The sequence below is a fragment of the Trachurus japonicus genome, chromosome 4 (genome assembly GCF_045865225.1).
Source record: "Trachurus japonicus isolate A0001 chromosome 4, Traja_1.0".
Taxonomy (NCBI): domain Eukaryota; kingdom Metazoa; phylum Chordata; class Actinopteri; order Carangiformes; family Carangidae; genus Trachurus; species Trachurus japonicus.
Window position 1 is genome coordinate 15,405,475 of NC_140910.1, and position 26,507 is coordinate 15,431,981.

The 26,507-nt window shown below is 42.1% G+C and overlaps 1 protein-coding gene across 1 annotated transcript in view; it reads right to left on the reverse strand.

Annotated features, from left to right (window-relative positions):
* The window catches only part of agbl4 (AGBL carboxypeptidase 4), a 267,261-nt gene that overhangs the window by 229,967 nt on the left and 10,787 nt on the right, over positions 1-26,507 (reverse strand). The window contains exon 3 of the mRNA XM_085774255.1: positions 9,342-9,466. Coding sequence (XP_085630381.1) covers positions 9,342-9,466 — 125 coding nt within the window. The remainder of the gene's footprint in view (positions 1-9,341; positions 9,467-26,507) is intronic.

Sequence of the window (26,507 nt, forward strand, 5' to 3'; positions counted from 1 at the left end):
ACCGAGTCTCAAAGTCCGCGGTTTTATTTTTAAATGACGAACGGCTGTTTTTCAGTCCGTGATTTAAAACGATGGAGCAGCGGTACCGCTCCTATAGCGCTTCTCATTTAAAATGACACAGAGCCGGGGCGGTGCGTGGCGCAGTGGGTAGAGCGGCCGCCCCATGTAGAGGCTACAGTCCTCGCCGCAGGCGTCCCCGGTTCGAATCCCGCATCGGGCAGACCTTTCCTGCGTGTCATTCCCCCTCTCTCTGCCTCCCCATTTCCTGTCTATCTCTACTGTCATCACTATCAAATAAAGGCAAAAAGCCAAAAAAAATATACTTAAAAAAAAAAAAAAAAAATGACACAGAGAGAGAGAGAGAGAGAGGGAGAGGAGCGGCGGTAGCGGCAGCGGCGGCGGCTGCGGCGGCGGGGCGGGGGGCGGGCGGGGGGTTACACCGGTGCCGCTTGATGAGGGACAAGACAGGTAGAGAGAGAAAAGAGAGAGACCACCTGTAAACTCACCTTGAGTGAGTGAGTGCACGTGTGTGTGTGGTGGGCGGCTGCAGCGGTGGGTGCGTGTGTGGAAGGTGCCCCAGCAGTTTTGAGAGAAAAACAAAGTTTAAAAAAAAGAAAAGAAACGACGCATCGACTATTAAATTAGTTGTCGACGATTTTAATAGTCGACGTAGTCGTGACTAGTCGACTAATCGTGGCAGCCCTAATCTAAACTAGCAATAAACACTAAAAATTGGAGAGAAAAAATATTCAGAGCATTCCCAAATGTAGCTGTACAGATATAAGAGGTAAAAATAATAATAATAATAATCAATCATTTATCAAATGTTACCCAAATATCTATACTAACAACCCCCTCTCTTTAAACATCTAGACCTCTAGACACCTCACTCTTCTCATTTCTCTCTCCCTCTTTCTCTTCCATCCTCCTTCTCTGCCTTCTATTCAAGCTGTGGCTTACAACCCTGCTCTTTCCATTGAAGGCCCGCTGGCCCTCTGCCACCAGCAGCCTCCAAAGTATTACAGTACCAAAAGTACAGCATTCACAACTTCAAGGCATTTGTGTCCTCTATTCTAGTTTGTAGGGATTTGCAATCTGATAGTTGTGTATTTATGGCTTGGTATTTGTGCCTGTGAGTGTTGAAGCTAAATTCACTGGGGGACGTTAAATATGTTGATGCACAACTATAATTGAAGCAAATCTTGTCATGAGGAGCAGAGGTAAGGAGAGACAGCTCTGTCTTCATGCAGGTGGTATTTTCTCAGTGTGTTGGTTGTTTGTGCCTGCACCTGGTGATCATGACACACAACATGCACTACAGTGGCCAGAGAGACACGGGAGACAAGGGAGAGTATCACAATGAATGGATGGCAATTTTCTGAGAGGCAGTTTTCAAATTGTGGGCATTTATGCTCAATTTGGAGCAACTTTACTTCTATGTAGTAAAAGAAACTGCATTTGAAAACATTTATAATTTTTCCTGCTCTGTTTCATGTACACTATGCCAAGAAATACTGTAAGTTCTAACATACTGACACTTATTCTCTTCTCTGCCTTGATTCACAAAATTAGCACTCAAAGTTAACTTTGGCAGCATCTCACTGTGCCATACTGCCAGGCTCCGAATGAATGGCCCACTGATGACTGTCCTGATGGGCGCACACACACCAGCTCATCTACAAATGTTCACATGCCAGCCAAACGTGTAGCTGTTTCAATGTATATACCACGTCAACAAAAGCAATTCTAAATGTTTGAGTATTTTGTCAAAAAGGGGAAGCTGTTCTGTTCTGCATATTGTGCTTTTATTTTTAACCCCCCAAGTCCCTGGAAACTGACAGAGATGTGTATGTGCTGTTTGCATAAAGACAATTCAAATGCGTAATAAAAACTCTGTCTGCTTTATTTCAAAACATACCCTTAAGCTCTGTGCCTCCTTTTTAAAGTGTATCAACCTAAAAATAAGGCAATGAATTTTGATAAGGAACCTTGCGTCAGCTGAGATAACCCAGGGAAAACTCATTTTGCTATCAGGGAGACAATTTCAAATTCATTTTGTGCTGTTGTCATATCCTTTTGTCCATGTCATTATGAAGTGATCCAGGGAGCATCAGCCTCGACAATACGGAAGGATGCTTTAGTTCCCTTTAACAGAACAAGGTCACTTATGATACCCTACGCTCCCTGACACAACTGTCTGATGTCTTGTATGTCTTTCAAAACCACATAAGTCTTTCCACAACTTCCTCCCTGGGTTTGAAACTAGGATCCTAAACTTTCTGGGTCTATGTGCTGTGTTTGAAGTGAAATAATCCCTTTGGCAGAGTCACACAGAAGCCAGTGTCTCTTCTTTGGAGACTGTAGAGAGGGGGAGCATAAAAAATGAACTTCCAAAGAAGAAGAAGACCACAAGCACAGGATACATGCCTATCTACCTTGTGCCATATGCTGCCGAGGCAGAGGAGAAAGAAAAGGCAATGAAAAGGACTAAAAATGACATGGCCAGCCTGTGTATAGTCTTTTCGACAGACAGGGCAAGAAGACAAGCGGACCTGTTGACAAGCATGTAAGTGAGTTTGTGTGTATGTGAGTTTTAGAGCGTGCATCTATGTCAGAAAAGCCCTTGCCTGTGTATTTATTTGACAGCATAGGTAGACCTGATAAAAGTGCCTATGGATGAGTAGGAGTCTAAACCTGGAGCTGCGTATCCAGCAAGCCATCAGACCAAATGCGGTGCCATGAAAAAACATCATCAGCTAGTTGTCTGCAGCGCCTGCTCACAGGCCACACAATGCCAGCTATGATTAGCCTATGTTCATCCAGTGTTGCTCACCAGAGACATGTCTGTCCTCCTCTCCCTCTGTCACTGCTGAAGGACATCACAAAACTCACCTGATGGTGGAGCGATACAAGAGCACAGAGGGAAAGGGGAGGGGGAAGAGGTGGAATAGACGATGGGGAGTAGAGTGTCACTACACACTTCTGCAAACCTGAGAAGACTGGGAGGAGCAGGGGTGAACACTGTCCAGAGCTGACAAAGCAGTGAGCTCAGATAAGTACTTGAAATATACAGGCTGGCATTGATGTTACACACCACAACCAGCAGCTGACTTCCCAGAAGTGCTGCCAACATGCTCTATTTAGGACGGGAGGGAAATGTATTGCTTACATGAATGAGTCATTTCTCGTTAATACACCACTCCTCCTCCTCCTTCTCCTCCTATATCCTGTCTTCCTGCTTCTATCTCTTCTGTGTGTGTGTGGAAAAAAAAAAAATACAACGTGCATCACATCTATTACCCTGCTCTTGCACTCTATCTCTCCTTCGCTCACACACAGTCTTTACTTGTTTCTTTTTTTCTCTGCTTTAGCACTAGACATCAGAATATTAATGGTGTATCTTTCAAACTGATAAGAAAATTACACATTTAGAAAATTACACACTTTAGTGGATGTTTGAAGGCGAATTTAAACCTAATTAGGCACTATGATGTGATATCTGACTCATATAATGTTGCACTCATTTATAGGGCGAGTTGATGCCCACAACACCTTGTTTTTCAAATTCTGTGAAAATCAGTTGCTGCATAAAAGTCAGCTTGGTTGGTTACCGTCACCAAGAAGTAATCCATAATGGTTCTGTGATAGTTTTAACATCCTGTTTAATATTTAAGTTAATGTGCCATCCAACTCATCCCTCCATGACAAATTGCATAACATCACTGATGAATTTAAATAGGTGGGTATTGTCTGAAAGAGTAAAGTGATGATGGCTCTTTAGGGATTCTAGTTAACACATGGCCTATTCTGCTTCAGTTCGTCCTCTTTCCTGATTATGGAGAGTAACCGCCCTGCACTGTGCTTTCCCTGGACAAGTGAGGCTTACAAATCACCCTTGCAGCAGCTAGAGGAGTTGAAGGCGCTCGGTGCAAGGTTTTACTGCCTGTCTTCTATGAATGGCTCCCTGAAGGCTCCTGCGATAATAGCTCACAGCCGTGCCCTTCACGGAGCCTGACATCAAGCACACCCCTACAGCAGAATGGAATGGCATATCAACTTACCCAATGGGGTATCATATCAACTCATCCACTGGTTCCTGGTCATAACATAGGCAGAAGCTGAAATGAAATAGTGGCAGCCGGAACTTACATGACAAGTTGAAATTCACTCAGTTTGGACACAGAACTTTTTTTAAAGGTCCCAAGATGCTGAGTTCTTGTAATATTAATGAGAATAAATGAGACAGGATTTTTTTTCAGAGTCCTGGCTGCTCCTCTGCTCTAAAATTCATGGTGTAGCACATAATGTAGGTAAGTACATAAATGTTGACTGAGTGAACAATGACTTCAAGAGTTCTGGTTTGTTTTACCCAGTTTTTGGAGGAACCACAAGACAACTGGATGACAGATTTTGTTTTCTAAAAGGGAGCAATGAATGAACAATGATGATAACATGCACCCAAAAATACAACTGCAGCTGATTGTTAAATTTCCATTCATCAAACCACTGTAAAGAAAGTGTTACAGTACTCCCTCTCCTCCTCTCCTCACTACTGTTGAATGACTTGAAAATTATTGAGGAAAGTAATGTAAACAATAGCAATCTGTGATATATTTGATTCATTCAGATTTAATACTCACAGTCAATCCAAACATTTGTGCCAGAGAGGCTCTATACCAGACTCCCGTATAGGTCCAGCTTTGCAAACCCACATCCACATACCACATCCACTCTGTAGCATAGCTGACCCAGTAACCACAATTAACTCTAAATCAAACGTGGACCCAACCCAAGCCATTAATATAAGTCCCGTGACCTGACCCCTGCCCATAACGTTAATTAAGCACTAAAGGCTACACAAGTAACTCACTTTAAAACTCATCCAGGTTGTATTCACGCAGGGCTTGCATGATGGCTGGCTCCACATATCCAAACTGACTGGACCATCGCTATCAGTCAGCTGCAATCTCAGTTCTGGAATGATGATGAATTGAGGCGTGAAAGGTTGTGTCATAGGCACCGTAACAACAACCCTGGCAGGTTATTAGGCTTGGTAGCGATTGTGCTTTTCTTTTCTTTTGTTCACATGTTTATTTCACCCAGTGCCCATCTATACTTATTTCTAACTGTATCTTACCACTGAAATTAGATTAACATATTTTTAAACCCCATCATTTTTGTAGATTAACCACCTGACAACACTTTCCATAAGACTAAACTATACTACAGAAAACAGTGTAGAGCCAAAATGGCTTGAAGATTATTTATTGTTAATTATCAATCTAATATCATCTATTATACCATGGTCTGGGTGAATCCTCGATTCTGATTGGCTGCGGGGTGTCCATTAAAAAGTGATAATGGACACCTATAAAGATGTTCCGGTAAAATAGCCTGATTACGTTCTAAATATTACTGCGCTGGCTCAAACGCTTGTTGGTAACCACGGCAACGGACACTCGGACCAAAACAACTTTTTTTCAGCGCATCACGGCACTGGAGTCTGTAAACACACCAGCGGTAAGAAGTGCACTGGACCTCTGAAAAACTTTGTGTCACGTAACATTTAAGCCGTCACCTCACCTCCCTTCACTGATCAACTGTCACAGCGGGTCCCTCTTTTTTTTCTTTTATCGCCGACGAGTGTTATTAAATAGTCCGCTCAGCCACTTATTGTGAAAGACGTATGATTTTAACGGTAAAAACAACATTTAATCATGACTGACTTATTTAATATGTATTTTTCTCGTAAGTGACCATGGTATAAGCGGGATAATGCCCTTCGAGGTGTCCGATTATCAGAGATTAATGGACTTCGCGGAAGCAACCGTCCTCCGCTTCGCGTCGGACGGTTCACGCCTCCGCGTCGTCCATTAATTTCTGATAATGGACACCTCGTCGGGCATTATCCCTTACATATCTATCAATAATAACACTTTTCTATAGGGCTACTAGTGACATTTTCACCCAATGCTAGAGTCAGCATGTAAAGATGTACACCATGCTCACTATTTGACATTACATGTTAGCAGACTCATATTTGATAATTAGCACAAGCATTAACACAAAGTATACAGTAGCTGAAGCTGATGAAAATGTTGGTCATTTTGCAAGTGTTTTGTTGAGTGAAGAATTGATTTTTTTTTTAAAAGTCAGGGAACCACCAAAGTAATTATAACTCCACCTGATGGGACCACAAATGTTTTGAACAACTTTCATGACAATCCATCCAGTGTGCTCTGTGTTCAAAGTCAGCTGTCTAAATGTGAAACTGAATTACTGTAAATCATGATACAATCCGCCATACAAAACACAGACATGGTGGAGGGGGTTACACTCATGCCAAAGCAAACACTGAGATTTCACTGTGGCCAAGTCAAAATTCAGAGCAATTACTGAGCACAAGAATTTTGCATTTTGCAGGATATTTTCCTGAAGAAGAAAAAAATGAAATAAGCGAAAACTCAAGTAGAGTCACATGGTCCTGGTCATTGCAACCGACGTAACCAGAATTGGTTTGGGCTTTGAGGTAAGTGAGTGGTTCAAAAAAACACAAAAAAAGAAAGGGCATACAAAAAAGAGACATTCATCCATCCAGCCATCCATCATAACCAGTGCTACGGTGAAGCCAATTTCCACAAAGCTGCTAAGCTGATTGAGGCAGACCAAATCTGTTTCACCAGCTTACATTCCTTCAAAATGGCCATCTCACTTCCAATATCACGGGCTTTTACTGTTCCCCATTCCCCTGGCTCAGGCTGAGAGTTAGCAAGGCTTAGCTGGATGAAACACTCCAACAGCCCAGTTCTCCCCTGGAACCCACTGATATCTCTATAGCACAGCCTTTCCCCACATAGCTACACTTAGTTGGTTTATTTACTCATGCTATTATCCTTTGTTTAATTTCTTCGTTTTACTTTTTGTTTCATATCAGAACACTATTACAACCATTAGGATGTAAACTAAAGATTTATGTGAATTCTGATTACTCTGGGCACAATCTAATCACAGTGTCTGTACACACACACACACACACACACACACACACACACACACACACACACACACACACACATACATACACACACACCCTGGCAAAATGCACAGGCAGCACTTAACCACAACACACCTTCTACTGGAGTAGATTAAATTCACACAAGGCCTCTTTGAAGAAGGAAATTGGACAGATAAGAGACAGATTTCTATGAAAGAAGCTTGTGAGGGGTCCTATAGAGAGAGAGCGTGGAAGTGTGCAATGGAAATGGTGCCTCACCTGTTTCTGTTACCTGTAAGCTTGCGCTCGCGCCACTGCTCATAGCGTGTTCATATACCTGATATTTATCATTCTTTTGTCGTTTACAGCGTCATATTCCTCTCCCTGGTCACTTTCTCTCTGTCTCTCTCTCACACTTTCTCTGTCATTTTGCCACAACAGCAAATATCCTGTTGGCCCAGGCTGCTGGTGCTGGTCTATCTGGCCCTGGGATCGATCCGGCTCCAAGCCGAGGCCTCCCATTCATCTCAGAGCCATAAAATGTGATTAGTGCTGACTACAGCACTGCAGGGAGATGGGCTGATAGGCCTGATAGCCTCAGATAGGCAGGGCTGGACACTCTACAGGAAGACAGCAGCAACAGCATGCTGTGTATTCACCCCTCCCCGCCTTTCAGACCCTTTTTTTCTGTGGATCTCAGTTTGCTTTTTTTTCACTCTCATCTTTGTCATTCTCTCTCTCCCTCCCTCTGTCTGCCTCACTCTTTGTCCTTATATTTGGCTGCCTTCAGACTGTCTCTCTCTATACCTTGTATCTCATTTTTTGTTTGCTTCATATCTAAGCCTGACAAGCTTGTGTGCACACAAATTGCATAGCAGAAGTCAGACTTAAAAGTCTGTGTTTAGAGGTTTACCTTCTTGTGATCTTGCAAAGTTATATTTAAATGGCAGAACAAGCCGCCACCACCACCACCCTGAAGCCACACTCACTGTACCCACATACAGTGTATCTCTGTGGCATGTGACCACCTCTGTCAGCCAATCACAGAGCTGGCTAGTGGCAGAATCAAGCTCAGAGACTGTGACAAGAAGTGAGGTAGGAAGAAGAAGACTTCCTCAGCTGTGAGGAGGAACAACGTTGGTGGTGTTACGAGCACAATTTTCTAATGCACCGAGATGTGTGTGGGGACATTTGGTCTGGTTTTTATGTGTCCTAATAAATTACATTTAATGCAGTCATTCACACATCATGTTAAAAAATAATAATGTTCACATTGCTACTTTGACATAAGATTGAACCCAAAAATGTGTGGTTAATTACAAATAATAATGATTGATGGTTTGTCTCTGTGTACCAGTTATAACTACTGACAAGATGAACCTACATTTCACCTACACACAGTATTTAACATCCCCTGTTCATAGTTCTCTGGAACTGGTATCATCCTAAAAATGAACGTGTCAAGGTAGCTGCCCTTCCTGTGCTGTGCCAGACTATCAGAGACATGAGATTTCTATGTGGCTTAGTACAGACATACATTATGTGTTTAAAGGTAGAGTTGGAGAATCTGGAAAAACAGTTATAGCAGGCTACATTTTGAAAATACACAAGTCAAAAGTCCCAGCCCCTTTCCTCAGACTTCTCTCTGAAGCCTTCACCTTTCCGCGGACGTAAGTGAAGACACCCAACACACATTGCCAGAGCTACACTGCCACCCATCAGACTGGAGTGTGGCTTTTCCACAGACGTAGGTGAAGACTCTGGTTGCGCACGCGAGAGGAGGGAGAGAGGGACAGAGACGGCAGCTTGATTGGGCGTAGGCAGAACTAGACATGAAGGCATCTGATTGGTTTTTGCGTTTTGGAGCAAAAAGCATCGATTGGCCAGAGTTTTGTCAGTCCTGCAGCTGCCACAGAGGTCTGATTATTTTCGTTCCTTTTTCTGAATACATATAGTAATGTAATGACTACTCTCAGGATAGAAGGACCATTACACCCAGTATAACAAAACGTGTTTCTGAACAGGATTACCAACCATAACTTTAAGATATCTGTATAACATTAGTATTAGGGATTTTTTGATTGATAGAGTAATACATTTTTGATATTTTTAAATAAAATTAATAGACTAAAACAAATATTATATAGAAGCAGTGGTAGGGGCTTTTAAGTATGTTGATTTTGGCATCAGTGATAAAAAAAAACCCAAACATTTTCATTTTTTCATTAATACTGTAGTTGCAATTGAAGAGCCTCAAACCAAAATGATTTGTGTGTCATAAAATGAAAGTGGGAGAGAAGTCATCTCCATGATTAATGGTAACACTACAAGATCACAGCATGCTGACCTGAGTCTCACGGACGTTCTCCACTGTGAAGTTGAACCAGACTCTAAAGCGCGGGTTGCAGGTGTCAGGCCGGATGAAGAGGTCAAACTCAAACTCACTGATGTAGTCAACGCGGCCAAGGTTCCCTGCAGAGTCAGTGAGACAGCTTACATTAGCATTAAGCAGAACCAAGCAGTCCATAACACATAAATACATTTGGATCATTATCAGTATTCCTGAAGGCTCTCAGTACATGGATTCAAAGCATTACAGACAGACACGCAATCACAGGACATAACAAAGAGAAAACAAAACATGGCCTTATTTAAATTGAGGGTCTGCTTTCAAAGGCAGATGTGTTTAATCAATCGGTCACAGTCAAGTGTCTAGAAATGGTGCATCACTGTCACGGTGGCCTCCTGCCTCCTTCATCAATGGATGTAGCTGCAGATTTTTCTACACTGGTTAAGTCCCTCAAACAAAAACAACACCCAGAGAGAGCAGCAAGTATGAGGAGCAGAAAGACCAACAGAGAGGGTTGTTCCAGCCATCTATAACTGACACACAATATACTATCCACAGCAAAAAAAAAAGATCCAGATGATCAGTGGAAGCATAATTAATCCAATGGGAACGATTTCCATGCTTCCAACTCTCCAAGCTGTCTATAAGATGACTGGGTGGTAGATGATTACATGACAAGCATTCTAAATATAGGTTTTGTCTGTATCTTCTGAAGGCACATATAGTGGAGAGTCTTGTGCTGAATGTACGAATTAATGATTGTCAGGGTCAAAGGATGGAGGAACAGTGAGATAAGAGCGTGTTCGTCCTCTCATTGGTGCTGCTGCATGGGGGAAAAAATGACACATTGACACCTTCACCTACAGTAATAGATGAGAGCAGTCAACTCTGTCATTTTAAAAGCTGAACTGAGAAGACCAGTAGTTCAAGAGTTAAATGTGCTGGCAAACAGGGCAAACCGTGGGGCACAAAGTCCCTTAGAACTCTACATCAGGGTACTGCTGACCACCTGGTGGCAGGTAGAGCCGTAGCAGCAGCATGAACGCACACACACACGCACACACACACACACACACACAGCTGATTATAGACAGATGGGCTAACTACCACACTGTCAAAGTAGATCCCTCTCCTTCTGCCACCGGACAGAGCTAATCCACTAGTCAGCTTGTAACACACCGGCAGACACACACCCACGCACAAGCACGCACACACACACACACACTTTTCTCTGCTCCGCTGAAGCTATCCACAGAAGTGCAATCATCAGTTAAAACTGCACTGCAAAAAACACTGCCATGTGTTGTGAAATATAAACAACAACGGAATTTTAATTTTAATTTCAATATTTATAGCAGTATATTTAAAGTTTGTTTCACTTACAACACAGCATGCAGTGGCAACACGTGAGCAGCAGTGTAATACAAATTGTAAGAGGTTATTGTGTAACAATAAGCTGATGACAGATTCTGTATTTACATTTGAAGCCGGCCCACTAACAGCTTCCACAGCTAGCACTAATGGTGAGTGGCGTCTCATTCCAGCAAACTGGAGCCTGGAAAAAACAAATCCCTCTCTGCACATCGCTTCTCTGACTGATTAGGGAGTTGATGGGCAATGCTGAAATTTATAACTGTTGTATTTCATCTGTTCATTCAACCAGACTCTGCTCATAACATATTCAAGAAGCATACCATAAGAAAGGAAGGTTAGACAGGCAATGACAGAAAGTTAGAGGGGAGGGAGAGAAAGGCAAGAAATGTACATGTTGATAAATGACCTTTACCGAGTATTTACTACATGTGCAGGGCAAAAGTTAAGCATGCCTGCCCTTCTGTCTGAATATGTGTGCATGTTTCAGTAAAATATGTCAGAGGAAGCTCACTTCTGTCAATCAGGAAACGTACAAAGGCATAAAAATATAAACACAATTAAACTGTTGTAATGGACTCAGTACTGCCTTCATATTGTCCTTATCATACCAAAGTATTCAAATTATAGTCTTTAAATTCACATTCACGTTATTAGTCTTTTACAGAAAAAAACACAGAATTTCCAAAAGAAATGTGTAAAGTATCTACGATCTAACATTTAGCCATTACAACAATGAAACACGATATCTTCCTTACGAGGACTCGTTATGATTTTACAAAGACAATGTAGTTTAATGATAATGCTGAATTATCACCCAACCCTTGTTTGTTTTCCATAGTGGCTGGCTAGCTAGGAAGCAGGCAGGCATGCATGGACTAGCTTTTTGGCTGGTTGGAAAAGCAATCCTGAGCCATTGAGAGCAGATAAAGCCAAGAGCAGGCGGAGGGTTGAACCAGACCCAGCTGCAGCTAGCAAACACTGACAAAGAGAGGAGATAGACAGCAGAGCAGCACCTGTTCCAGACAGATGTGTAATCGAATCGATCATCTCTCATACCAACATCACAGCTATTCACGGAGCTGACACTGCCAAATACTGCCTTTTAGGCCGAGTTGATAATGATCTCCAAAGGTCGTCCTTCCTTCACAGTCTTAATAATGCTATTCAGTAATGGAAGCACGACCACTCTCTGAGGGCCTTTTGATTATTTATTTGGTTGTTGTTGGGTTTTTTTTTATGATTTAGTTGAGTAAATGCTTTTAAACCATTATCACAAATCAATACATTGATTTGCGAATCCCCACTGTGAACATCTCCCTCAAATCATTCTAAAACTTCACTACACAGTTAATTGGAAATAAATAGAAAATGATGCCAATCAATTTTTCTCCCTTTCAGCCACAGATTGCATGAAATGCTGTCAGAACCAAGGTAGATACACAAATAAACTCACTGAAGACCCTTTTCTGGCACTTAAAAACCATAATATAATTTACCTTTACCAATGTCTTGCATTGTTTTGTTATTTGTTTGTTTTTGTCACCCAACAGGAATTCATGTTGTTCCTTGCAAAGTCTGACTGCCTGTATGTTCACTGACACCACCATCAGAACAGAAACTGCTTGTGTACACAAGGTGAGAGTTTATATTTGATTTGCAATAAACTGTTACATGATTTAGAGAGAGAGAGGGAAAATTAATGAATGTTTTTTAAATGAATAATGTCTGTTGTTGATGGATGTGGTTTCTGTGGTATTTCCTCTTGAACTGAGAGAAAAGAAACAAATAGCCCTGTGCTCATAGAGCTGAATTTATCGTACATAGATTGGTAGACAGGTTAGTTGAGCTCTTACACTCCTGTTACAATAAAAAGACAGGATTCAAAACAAGACTTGGACACATTTCCTCCCTTAACAGTCCATTATTTTCAATACAAACACAGCTTAGTAGTAGCAGGACAGGAAAAGGGATTACCAAGGAGGATGTCATGATATATCAGTGCTATAACCTTGATATTTGAAAAATATGTGAAACATAAATGTCATGTTAATCATCTATATGATAATACTGTGGTTGATGTAAGGCCTTGTGGAGTTCTTGTACATCAGTTCTTTCTGTTGCCACATACGTTTTTTCACAGTAAAGATGAGCCAAAACCTCAAACATAGGTCTATACACACCAACCTATATCTTTATGAAGAAGGCTGAATACAATCAGGCGTCAATGTCTAGCCAAATATCTGTAGAAGAGATAATAGAAAGAGCCCAAACTAATATGTCTGCACATGCTTGTGAATACTGTAGCATGAACAGCAACAGACAGCAGCCATGAGCGGCTGGGTTATTGAGCCTGATGCTGGAAGGCCTGACGTGAGAGATGGCTGCAGTCTCAAGGTTGGAATTATATGTTCAGCCTGTGGAGCAGCAGGGATATGACACGCCATTGATCTCAGTTTTAATTTTATGGTGGGTAGCTCCAGATTCAAACACTTTGGTAGGCTGGTAGCTTGACCCTTTTAATCAATCCCATCATTTCGTATTTATCTAAAATAAAGCGCTAACTAAAATGCCCTCTGAAAGCATTAAAGACAAACTAGATAAAGCAAAGATAAGTTACATTGAGTCGGTATGATGTTGAAAAGCAATTCACAGTACAGCACATTTGTCAAGAATTATCTTAGGTTCTTTATGGAGCAGACAGACTGTATTAGTGTAAGTGAAGCTAATGAACTACAGACTGAGAGAAGATGAGAAAAAGGGAAAAAGACACAGTTTCCAGTCTTTGAGATCTCTTGCATAATTCCTCTTGAGTATCATCTCTCTCCATATTCTTCTTCAGTGGCGTCTTGGCAGGTTATGTTGAATATCAATCTTTGTCCTTGAGGGAAAACTAGTGCAGCGTTTAAGACATTAACAAATTGGTTTTCAACGAACAGCTTAGCCCTGCTGGTGCAGCCCAACAAAACACAATTGCTGGTTCTGAACAAGATTTTACACATGACAGCCTCTCCTTGAGGAAAACCCCCGAACAAAACCCTCTGTCTCTCTCTATCTTTGTCTGTCTTTCTCTGAATCCCCCTCTCCTTCCATCTTCCTTTGTCAACCTCTCTCACATAACCACAAAAACAAATGTGAAAAAAACAGCAAATGGATAGAGGAAATTGTATAACACTATATGTTGCTGGTGAAAACAAAAGTATCCGTAAAATGGGTATGAAACCTGCATCATTACACAGGGCCAAAGGCAAGTAAACAGGGTGCAAATATGAGGTGGCCAAGTGGACAGTCACTCTTTCAGTGTGTGTGTGTGTGTATGAGACAGAGAAAGAGAGAGCTGGAGAGGGAGCAGAAGAACCTGGCTAATGTAATCCCATTACGGAGGTACAAGAGGGAGCAGTCACAGTGCTCAGCCCACACAAAGGGCCGGCCTGCAGCCTGTAGCTATCCACTGGATGGATGGTTTCTGCCATGCAGATGGATCATCGTACAGCAGGCCTGCCTGCCTGCCTGCCTGCCTGCCTGCCTGCCTGCCTGCCTGCCTGCCTGCCGCAGGCCCGAGGTAGAACTCACTCACACAACCAGCCATTACAATGCTAATAGGCAGTTGTTTCAAAATGAAACAGACTGTGTGGTTGCAGTGCTTCCAACGTAGCAGACGTGGGGGCTGTCATCTCTTACATATAGTCACACACCAGTTTGGTTGCATTAATTCTCTTCAACAAGTATGACGTTAACGTTCCTTACAGCAATTAATGCTGTTATGCCAAAATTAACAAGCCTTACTGTAGATGTCAGCAGTGTGCAGCTGACTAAAGAAAATCTCTTGGTATAATAATTCAGAATTTCCATAAGAAAATACCAAACTTTAAAGACATCCCTCAATCCAACCGCCCTAATCCACACAGAGACACGTAACCATGCCAGATAATACATTCAATTTCTTTTAGTGAGCATAGGCAAGGCCACAACTGTGTTTAAACACTAGACTGGAGATTAAAAGAGTGCTGTACTGCTGAGGGAGACCAGCCAGGCACCTTTTTAAAGTTATTTTTTGCTGTGTTCCATTTCATTATTGGAAAACACATCAGTTTTCCCCCCGGCTGCTCTGCGGTGTGAGGAGGATTCCTGGACACAGAAGAGGGGGACTGATAAAGATAGAATTGATTCCAGCCAGCAGCAGCGGCAGCCATAGTGAAGGGGTCTGAGTTTAGACCTGCAGCTAAACGTCTGGGTTTTTCTCCGTCTCTCTCTCACCGTCTCTCTCTCCCTCTTGTCTAAAGGCAAGTTGTCACCGAGGCAACATCAATCTCCTGCTTCATGACTTCTTAAAGCCTTCCTTCTCCCCTGATGCCTTATCACTTTATCTGCAGGCAAGATTAAAGAGGTCACCTCCAAGTTTCCACAATCTGACTACCTAACAAGTGCGCTAAACTGCAGTCAATCTTTTAAAACTGTTTAAAGAATGGGTCAAGATTTTTGCAGTCTGTTTTACCTGAATATTTATAAATGTCAAAAATCCTTCTTTCGTGCTGTGAGTCAGATGAGAAGATTTATGCAATTTTCATTTTTCCATGATAAATAAAGGCTGCTCAGCAGCCAGTTAGCATAGCATAGAGACTGGAAACAGCAGGGAACTAGAGTTACTGTCTTGCCAACCAGCCAAGCTGTAAGAAATAAGGTTGCAATATCCCCTTTGAGAGTTACAGCAATGAATAATGACCAGAGGTGTTTTAAGAAGAACATTATGATGTCACAGTGAAGCTGATCATTGACCATTTGGAGACTGCCGTCACTTCATAAATGTATCCGCTTAAACTTTGTGTTAAACTGTGCTGTAAATTAGCACATGAATTTTGTTTATTTTTGTTTGTTTGTTTTGTGAGGTCACAGTGATCTTGACCTTTGGCCACCAAACCAGTTCACCCTTGATTCAAATCTGAATAAATTCTCTCAGGGTGATATGCATTTACTCCGGTTTCCTCAACATTCTTCTTCTCCTTGACCACAGCTCTGCCTTCGACACAATCGACCACTTCATCCTCCTCAGTCGCCTGCGATCATCCATCAGCATAACTGGCTCTGTTCTTTCCTGGTTTAGATCTTACCTTTCAGAAAGATCCCACTACATTCCCATAAACAACTGTAAATCCCACACTATCCCAGTTACACATGGTGTCCCCCAAGGCTCCAATGCCGGTGATACCCAGCTCTATATCTCTTGTCATCACTCCCTTCACTCTGCTCACTCTCACAGACTGCCTCGCTGACATAACCTGGACCTGGATGAGCAACAACTTCCTCAAACTCTATTGCAGTAAATCAGACATGATAATCATTGGCCCCTCCTCCCCTCTTCCAAGAACTTCTCACTCACTATTGATGGTACGGTCACCCCCTCCACTCTGGTCAGAAACCTTCAACTCTCTCCCACAAACACACATCAAAAACATCACCAACAATCTTTTTCCCACCTGCGCAACATGGCAGTCCTCATCTCCTCCTCTGAAGCTGAAACACTCATCCACACCTTCATAACTTCCAGACTAGAATTGTCACGAGAACCGATACTTCGGTGCCAAGTCAATACCGACACGCAAAAAATACGTCGGTACCTGCTTTTTTTCATCATTGTTCATGTTTCTGCCTGAGACATTGTTGAAGCACAGTGGGTGGAGCATACAAGAACGTTTGATGTGAAACTGTTCTTTGTTTTTTAGTAGCCTAATGAATTTTGTTTTTTATTGTGGTATTGAATAAGTATCAAGAATTTGGGAAATTTACTGGTATTGATATCGACTACTGCAATTCTGGTATCCTGACAAGCCTACTCCAGACTGGACTATTGCAACAGGCTACTCTACAGCCTCCCCTCAGACAACCTTCAAAAACTACAATATGTACAGCACTAAGCGGCCAGGTTGCTCACCCACTCTGACTCACATCAAACCTTCAAAACCTCCATTGCCCCCAGTGCAGTACTGTATTCACTTCAAGATTCACCTACAAAGCCCTGAATAACCTTGTCCACCCATATCTGACTTACCTCCGCCAACGTCACTCCCTCACTTGCCACCTCAGATCACCAGATGCAAACCTTCTGACCCCCATTGCTAGGACCAAGCAGCGCACCTTGGAGGACAGAGTGTTTGCCATTGCTGCCCCAACCCTCTAGAACTCCCTCCCTCAAAAAATCTGCAACTCAGACTCTCTGCACTCAAAATCAGCTCAAAACCCACTTCATATCAATCTGGCAACTGCCCCCACTGCTTCAATTTATCATTGCACATTGTGTTATTTGTACTTGATGTAAACCAGGGGTCATCAACTATATTTGTCGAAGGGCCAGAACAGACACCTTCAAATAGGCCTAGATTGAAATTAAATTCACCTTTTTGACTAATAATTTAGTTAATACACATATTTGCCCCCACCCCTCATTAAGGAGGCTCCCACATGCTTGAGCTTTACACTGCTGACTTGTATCCTCAGAACAGACATGCCCTGTGATTTTCAGCTTAAGGTCCCACTCCCGCGCGACCCTTTTCGGTCATTTTAAAACCAGCTCATTAGCAATGCACATTAGCAATGCACCTCTGGAGGGTGGGCGGGAACTGCGCTGCTCTGCACCCACCCAGCCACCTCCTCGCACCCCACCCCCCGCTCGCTGACAGCTGGACATTGTACAATTACAGATTCAGCGCGTTTAGCGTAAAACTCCACACTGCTCACGGTGCAAGCTGCTCTACCAGGTGAGCTATACCTGTTATACCTTGACAGCTCCACCGAGCTGCCAAGCCTTTCACCTCTGAGCCAGATGCAGAGCGGGGCGGGAGCTTGTAGCACTAGTGCCCTCCCCTGGAGCTGTGACACGTCAGCTCCAGTCTCCCTGAAACTGCCAGTTTGCGTCTGCCATTGGTTCACAGCAATTTGAAGGCAGAAAACCTCAGAAATGCAATTTTGCACTTCCTTTTCTGCTGATATGTGCTCTAACATAAGAAAAATGCCACAGGAACATGTGAAAAGCACGAAAAACACGATTTTCATGGGAGTGGGTCTTTAAATACTGTACTGTATGCAAGGAGGCTGACAATCACAGGACTACACATTCTACATCTCGGAGGTGATGTCTTTCCACATACGGGCCTTTCAAACAGGTCAGAGCACCGTGGGGAACAGTAGGAAAGACACAGCCCAGGTGGGAACCGGGCCACAACACCGGTGGGAGAAGCAGGTCCGTGGAGCTGTGCACCGCGGACATGCACGAAAAAACAAGTGCGTTGCATCAAATGTGAGCATTCACAATAAAAACTAATTATAACCAACAGCTGGAATGTCCTTAGGTGCCAAGCACCCATTTCCCCCAAATGGGCACAGGAGGGTTGGTTAGGTTTGCTATACCACGTGCTACTGCAGGTCTATCAAAAGTCAGAGAGGAAACTTTTTTAGTGTGGCACAAATGAGAGCTTAAAAGTCGTACGTCAAGTATAGATAAAGAGCTATTATAGATAAACAAGCAGGATATCTGGGTGTAGAGTTACTCTTTAAATCCCCAATTCGACATAAAGTGGCTGACAAAGGCCTGAACAGGGCGAGGCTTAAGTAAGTCTGACACAAAATAGATAGGGGATGTAAACTGTCAAATAAGCTACACATCTGTGCTTGCAGAGATTCAAAAAAAGGTTCAAAAAGTTTATCACCATCCGCTGAAAAATACAATGTGCAAGCATTAACACTCCCATCAGTGGTTGGACCCATCTCTGTGAACCAGCAGCAAGGTCTTCAAAGAAACACATCAGACAGTAAGATTACCAAGTTGTGAATCTTTTAAATGTCTCCCATGCACTTTACTAAAAACATGTTCCGATTAAAAACCATATCCCTGACTGGACTCTACTGCCTACAATATTGTCTGTTTATAAAAAGGCATTTTCATTTAAATCTAATATTTAAGAGTCGTGTCTCATGTCTTACAAAGCCACACACACACACACACACAATAGGTGATTGTGTATTTGTAAACATTATGTGCAAACTGTTGTGAAAATAATCTTAATATACAAAAAAATCAGGATAAGAGCAGACAATAAGAGGGGACAATAAGGGAAAAATCATATTGTTATGAGTCCATCTATGCTCCAGTGAGCTCCTCGTTTCAATATAGATGAAGAAAGCTGGGCCCGAGGACAGCAGTGAGATATGCAGGCAGCCCGCACATATCTGATGATGTACAGGCCTGCCTGCACATTCTAAAGAGAACACATTTTCTAGCTAGCCTTTTATAATTGTATTTTTTCCTTCCAAAAGGCCCTGGAGCTAGACTGGTATGCTCCATCTGAAGCGGTTGGTGTAGTAATGGGTCATAGTGATGCATTCATACTGGGACTGGCTTAATTGTATTATCAATCTCATCCAGACAGTGCTTTAGCCCCACAGCTCTGGACATGGTACTGTCAGATACTCTGCATTAGTATTGGGGAGTGAACCATGAGGAATCACAATCTTTGCTTTCATCTGTTTCTCAAGCCTTAAAACGGTGGGTTAGCTGGTTGGATGATGTTTTTATCAGAGTTTGGCCACTGCAATCCCTCGGTTCTCACCCTCTCTCTGTCTACCCATCTGTCTGTCACTCCACCTCTTTCTTTATCTTTTGCTTTTGGTGTGTCCTGTGCGTTGGTGGCCACTGAGTAAATACAAGTCTGTTCCAATTTCATGCTATCTTTTAACAAGTTAATTATGTTGAGCCCTACAAAGACTGAAGGCAGACAGAGGAGGTGGTGGCTCTGGCAGAGGGACAACTGCCCAGGTCAGCTCTTTGTTGTTCCATCTTGTTTTCTGTCCTCTTCTCCAAACACTCTCCCTCATCTCTTTTCTCTTCTCCTCTTCTATATTCTCTTGGTGTAAGTCCCTCCTTCCTTTCCTCTCTTCCTCAGTAGTAATCTTTCTAGCCGCTCCAGTAGTGGAAGAGAGTTTGGAGATAAAAGCGTAGGGAGCTGAGGAGTCCTTGGCAAGCCTAAGGCAAGGAGAAGGTCAACAGGCCTGCTAAGAAGGGCTGTTATCATCTTGGTAACATGTTATCGGAGAGCCTGCAGTAGTGTTTATTTACAGTTATTGCTCCCTCTGGGTGCACACTTCAACGCCTGGGGCTGATTGCTCTGTAATGAGTTCAGGAACACAGGGAGCCGATGCAAGAAAAGAAGAGAAACAAGGGAGGCAAGAAATCACTGCCCAATAACCAATAGGTCAGCAGGAAAAAAATCAAGGAAGAACACAAAATGCCTGTCGTTGAAAATGCAGGAGAAACAGATTAAAAAGAAAGTGTATTCTTTTAACCACAATAGTTTTTCTTTGCCGCGCCTATGTCCTGCCAGTTGAGAGCAAACAAATCACCTCAAATTGGACAGCGGTTTCTCAAATGAGGAACAACCCAGTTAATCCAGTAAGGCAGTAAATGGCTCTTAACCTGGAGTCAGCTGTATTTGTTCTGAGGAAGGACCACTGCTCAGACTTAAAAGACTTGATTTCCATCTCTAATGTCCAGAATCTCTTTTATAATTTACTTTGCCAGTGGTGCTTGTCCTGTATTTATTTGGTTGACCGGTCCAGTACTGTCTGTGCTAATCGGATTGGTATATATTTAATGGGCTAAAAGGTGAAGTGGCAACAGTGAATCCAGGGAGTTGGGCAAGTCAGGAGAGAGGATATCTGTAAATCCCAGGGACAGTTGGGAGCTATGCATAGGAAATCTCTCATTGTGACACAGCTTTTCAATCTGGGGAATTACACCAAGTGCTGCTACTGTCAATGCAATGCCAGCTTTTCAGAAAGAAAGAAAAAATGAAAGAGCAGGAAAAGGCTATACTGAATGCCATTCAAAAGACTTGGCAGAAGATCAAGGAGTTTTTCAGCAGTCATATTGCCAGGCACTGCACCCGACCATCATGCATTTAACACGAATTAAGATATGGCACAATAAACATACACATATGTATATATGACAAAGTCACAAAGTACTATTTTTTTTTCTAGAATATACCATAAAAGCAAATTCATTTTATGACAAGCTAATCCCTTTTTATACGATCGGATATGGGAGATTAAGAGACATAATTTGGTAATTCAATTTAGACATAATTCATCACAGAAGAAGAGCGCAGGGCGCATTTTGGGATGAAGTTTCTACATCACTGCAGGAGGTTCCAGATGATGCCAAGTTCATGATGCAGAGATAACTGGTATGACTTAATTTAGAAAGAAAGGACTCAAAATATCATCTTTCCAGTACATTGTGGTTACAGTCATGATAAGAATAGGATGGGACAGTGTCCCTAAAAACTGAAGCACTCGGACATAATCGCAGCAGTCCACAGTTACGCAATCAGTGGCATAGTGAAGTCAGTTAGTGAGTAGCTGGTTAACACAGCAGAAATTTGGCAGCCAACACCCCAGGAGTCTAAGGTCTACAGGAGCTGGTGGAGACCGAAGTTTGGACTTTCAATGAATATTGCACACTGATCAAGTGACAAGAAACAGTTTAGAATTGTTGCTTAGGTTGTTTCATGTTACCTCAAAGTGTAAATAAGCAGCTCTGCAATGCAATGAATTAGGGCAGACTAATTTATTTTATTTTATCGTCACCGCGATATCAACATGCATGTTTTTTTTAATAATCAGATTTTATTTTATTTTCTGAATTTACAACAATGCAAACAATGCTCAACTAAGCATACATCATCAAGTATTGGTCTGAGCTAGGGGAGAAAGTGAATAATCACAATTCAAATAAAGTAGAATATGAAAAGAAAAGAATAAAACAAGTTTAAAGGGGGAAAAAAAGGGGGGGGCGGGGGCAAAAACCCACAGCACTTGTACCCTTTTAGGAAATATTTCTTCCTCATCGGTCTGCTCAGTCGCGTCTTTCTAAGCCAGTGTTTCCCCTCTGGATAGTTTCACTTAGATCCTTAGGCAAGTAATCCATTACAGGCCGCCATACAGTATATTCTTAAAAGTGTCATCATTTCCTTTTAACTCATTGAGTGCCAACCACGTAATTTCTCGTTTTTCGTTCCCATGCGTTGAGTGCCAAAAACGAAATTTTTCGTTTTTTGCTTTTTTTTTAAATTATGAAAATAGACACTTTAATACACATTATATGTAAATTTGGGGACTCTACGACGAGGAGAACTGAAATAGATGACGATCAAAGTCACATGACAGCTCATGATCTGGAAGTTTTTATCATAACTCAGCTTCTGCAAACGGAGTTCTGCATGCAGATGCAGCAGCTGCTCTGCTCTCACCCGCGAGGCTGCAGCAGCTGGGAGCTGAACCAGGAAGCTCTCAGCCCACTGTCCCGCCCGGTCTTCATCTGGAGCAACACCGTGTCCTCCCCAAAGTCCTCCCGCGGTAAAATCTGATGGTCTCTGGACCAAAGCAGACCGGCACCACCGACCCGTACCACAGACGGACCGCGACCACCGGCGGGACCGGTGTTCGCGAGCCGCTGTGGCCGGCAGAGCCTCACGTTCCGCGGCGAGAGGCTGTGACACGGCACGGTGCGTCTGTGTTATTGCTGTTTAGTGGCGCCCCCCCCGCCCCCGATGGTGGTTTTGTGAATAGAACAACAATTGTTGTGTATATTTATCTTATACGAGCCCTTTGATCCAGAAATGCGAGTGTCAGAAGAGCGACAGACACAAACAGCGCACCTTTCATAAAAGACGCTCTATCTCCTTTTCTAGAAAAAAAGGAGGGATTTTGGTGAAACCCAGCCATGTTTAGCTTGACTTTTCTCAGGAACGGAGGCACGTAGAAACAAACGGTTTGTGGCCATTTGAAGGATAAAGTTAAACCTTTCAAATGAGCTACAGTATGTGTTGGTGGCAATAATATAGAATACACTATGGCTCTAAAATAAAAAGTCAAATATGGTCTAATTTGCCGGTACACTTGACTAAAACTTTGGAAAGGAGCGCGGCACTCAATGAGTTAATTTGGCACTTAGTCTTTCCATAGGAAAAACTCTAAAAATTTCTTTGTACCACTGAGTTACAGTGGGCGGTTTTTCGCTAATCCAATTAAATAATAAACATTTCCTGGCCAAAAATAAGAGTTTATTGAGTAATATTGATCTTTTCACATCCATAACTCTATTCAAAGGTGGCAGCCCCAATAGAAATTGGCCCGGATCTTTACATATGCTGTGTTTAAATATTGCAGTCACTTCCTTAGATACACATAACCAGAACTTTGATATTTTTGGACAGCTCCAGAAGCAGTATATATATGTCCCACTTGTTAACTTACATTTAAGGCATAATGGTGATCTATTAGGGTCAATTTGGTTCAAAACATGAGGTGTCCTGTGCTGTCTATGAAGTATTCTATATTGTATTTCTTTAAATTTGTTGCTGAGAAACAGAGAGTGAGTGGTCCGAATCAACATGCATGTTAAACACACTGCAAAAGGTTGTCCAAAATGCGATGAGTAAGTTTTAATTACAGGCGCCATGCTTTCTCTTTCCACCTCACACTCATACACCTCATACCTGTAACCTGGGCCACACTGTTAGATTTAACATAACGTAACAACAACAGAGGGGGACTTCCATCCAGTCCCTCGGATACCGCGCCTGAAACACGTCCAACGGCATCGATCAGCATATTTGTACTGGGATGAATTCTTGTGTTTAGTCGACTTATAATGCTTGGAGTTTATTTACAGCTTGTAAGCTTTACACTCTTCTTCTCTGTTTTCAGTATTTGTGTGGCAGTGTTACAGCACCACTACAGACCTGGCATATGTACTACAGTGTTTTGAGTCGTTTTCAGAAAGACTCAGGAACTGTATGGTTAATATGCACACACCTGAATATTTGCTTATTTATCGCAAGTCATATCGTCATCACAATATTGAACAGTGTCATCGCACATTGCACATTTTGCTGATATTGTGCAGGCCTACAATTAATGAATACTTGCAAATAAACCTCTTTTATGTCAGTCTTATTTTAAGAAAAACCACAAGTGAGTATATCAGCTTTTAAAAGAAAAACTGACATATATTACTAGGTGAACTATAATTCAAAATACATCTGAAGGAACAAGGTGAGCTTATACAAACTCAGATATACAGTTTTAGACTGTCTAAAACTAGAGCACATTCCTACATGTTCACTATTAAGCGCTGCTTAAAATGTCCACAAAAAAAAAAAAATCCTGATAACAACATTTGCCCCCGAGGAGTGAATTTCAATACTGTTTACTTTGAGCAGTAGACCTACAAGATAGCTGCCTGGCTTCAGACCAAAATGTATTCTATCAAAATTCTGCTCCTGTCAGTATTTCACCCTTCACTGTATTAGCATATTCTGTACATGAATTTGTGTTATCAAACAAACCCTGGCACATCAATGTAGCTCATCTCAGAGAGAGGTTTTCTAAATAAATCAGCAGAATAAACACAGGCAGCTTGAAAAACATGAACTGGTAAAGCATTACAAATCCTCGCCATTTTCCCAAACTGAACAGTCTTGCCTGGGATGAAAAATGAGACGTCTGCTCTGAAACTGTGTTTATGGCGTCAGGAATTGCTTGGAAATGAATTACTGGATGAATCACTGGAGTCTTGTGTGCAAGCACCACTTGTGCAACACAGAAATCTAGTTGCAGTAATTTTCACTTATGACACACTTGTATCACAATGCTAGAGGCAGGCCCAGAGCCAATGAACAGGGATGTTCCAAAGTACATTCAGAAGACAAAATAGCCTAAAGCTGGAATAAAAAAAAAAGATAAACCTGTTTGTGTCACACCACGTCCTTCAATACCAATGAAATAACAACGGCAAATTTTACATTACAAATAGGCTATTTTATAATATTATTCAGCATCTGCACATTCCTCCCCTCAACCTTTTCCAAATCTTACAGCCACGCTGTGTGTACAGTTGATAATCAAATCCTTTCATTACTCAAAATTTTCAAAACAGTTTGCTGCTGCTAGCATTTGGTGACATTTTGAGAAGATGAGGTGCTGGCTGGGTCTCCTATGTATAGTTCATATCAGAGCCATCAACAATTAACTTACAAAACACTGAGGGTGTTTGTATTACTTCCTGGCAGAGGAAGCATCTCTGACCAGCGCAACTGAGCCAATGTGTTCGCTCAGTGATTAGACGTGACCACATGCAACAGGCCCGAATGTCAGACACGATTATCGCACCATTTCATTTGCTCTGCATTTTATGCAATCCTACTGATATCACTTCTCACCTCCCATGGCAAAACACCCTGTCAAGCCCCCATGAAGCCACGTGATAGCGGCAGATAGCTGTTGCCTGTAGTTATTATGGTTCTCAGATTGACCACCTTTGGAGTGTTTGTTCTGCTCAAACACGCAAATAAAGAGAAGATATAATAAACATGTTGCTGAGGAAATTAATTAATCCTGCAATAACCATGTTTTGAACCAGACACATTTGCTCCCGGCAACACCCCGGGGAAGTTTCCCTCAGGGTCGAGCCACTATATGACACCCCAACTCACATGACGTGATATGGCATGAAAATGGAAATAAAACTGAAAAATAAGCCTGAAGAAAGCCACAGATAGAAGATGGTGATAATAAAAACACAATAATAATAAAGAGTAATCTCTTATGGATACAAATGGCCAATAAATAGCATAAATCAAAAGCAATGGTCTTGCCAACACTCCCCAGACAAGTCAAATTTATCTCCATACTCTGCTCCTGACTTCAAAGAAAGAGAGAGAAGAGAAAACTGCTAAAAGGGAAAACTGGAGAGGCCATTTAGTGATTTGAGCAGTGAAGCTTCTCCGCTGCCAAGGACATGTAAGAGAGACAGAGAGACTGGGAGTGCCTCTCAATACATCAGATGTCAGGAGTGCTCCCTCCCACTCAGACTATCTTCTTTTGGAAAGCCCATAAGAGCTAGAGCAATCTAAGGTCAGTCAGCTATACAAAGACTACAGTAAAAGTCAAAAATTGAACCATCAAAAGGCCACATGACTGCACAACAGAGTACCATCTTCATGTGTGGGGAGATGAGTGGCATAAAATGTTCTGAAATATGTTCATTAAAAGAAAAAATGACAATGACAGAACATACGTGTTTTCATCCTTGCACTGCCTTTGCTGGGTTGTTTTATCAGAGAGGGAGTAGAGGCGAGACAGAGAGCAGTATACTGCAGCAAGCTCAGGCCTCTCCAAGCCACTCATTCTGAGCATCTGGCTTGATTGTAAAAACGTTTCCCTCTTCTTTAATCAATGGAAACTCAACTATCCTGATTCATGGGGCACTCTGGAGTATATAAATATCTTCTGACAAGCCTAACTGTGTTCTCCCTCCCCATCACCAGAACACCAGCTACCCTCCCACCCCTCCCAGTGCTCATAATATTCTTTTTCTCTGTACTTCCTTTTTCTCTTCTCACCCATCTCTCTCTTGATCTCAGTTTCTATCTTCCTGTCTTTGCTCTGAAAATTTTGCTTTGGCTCCAACTCTAATCAGTCATTCTTTACAGGGTCTGTGCAACTGCAACATGACAGTCTCTGGTAGAAGATAAGACTGGACAGATTAAATACACTGCTCAGTGTTAGAGGAAAGAAAGAAGAAAATTAAAGGAAAAGGGGGAAAACAATAAAACCCTCATCAGCAGCAGAATAGTGCAAATATTTTCTTCTACATTTATCCTCATTACTTATCTCCTGACAGCCGTTTTTTCTTGTTTATCTTATTCTTTATCTGAACAACACAGAAAATATTTCTTC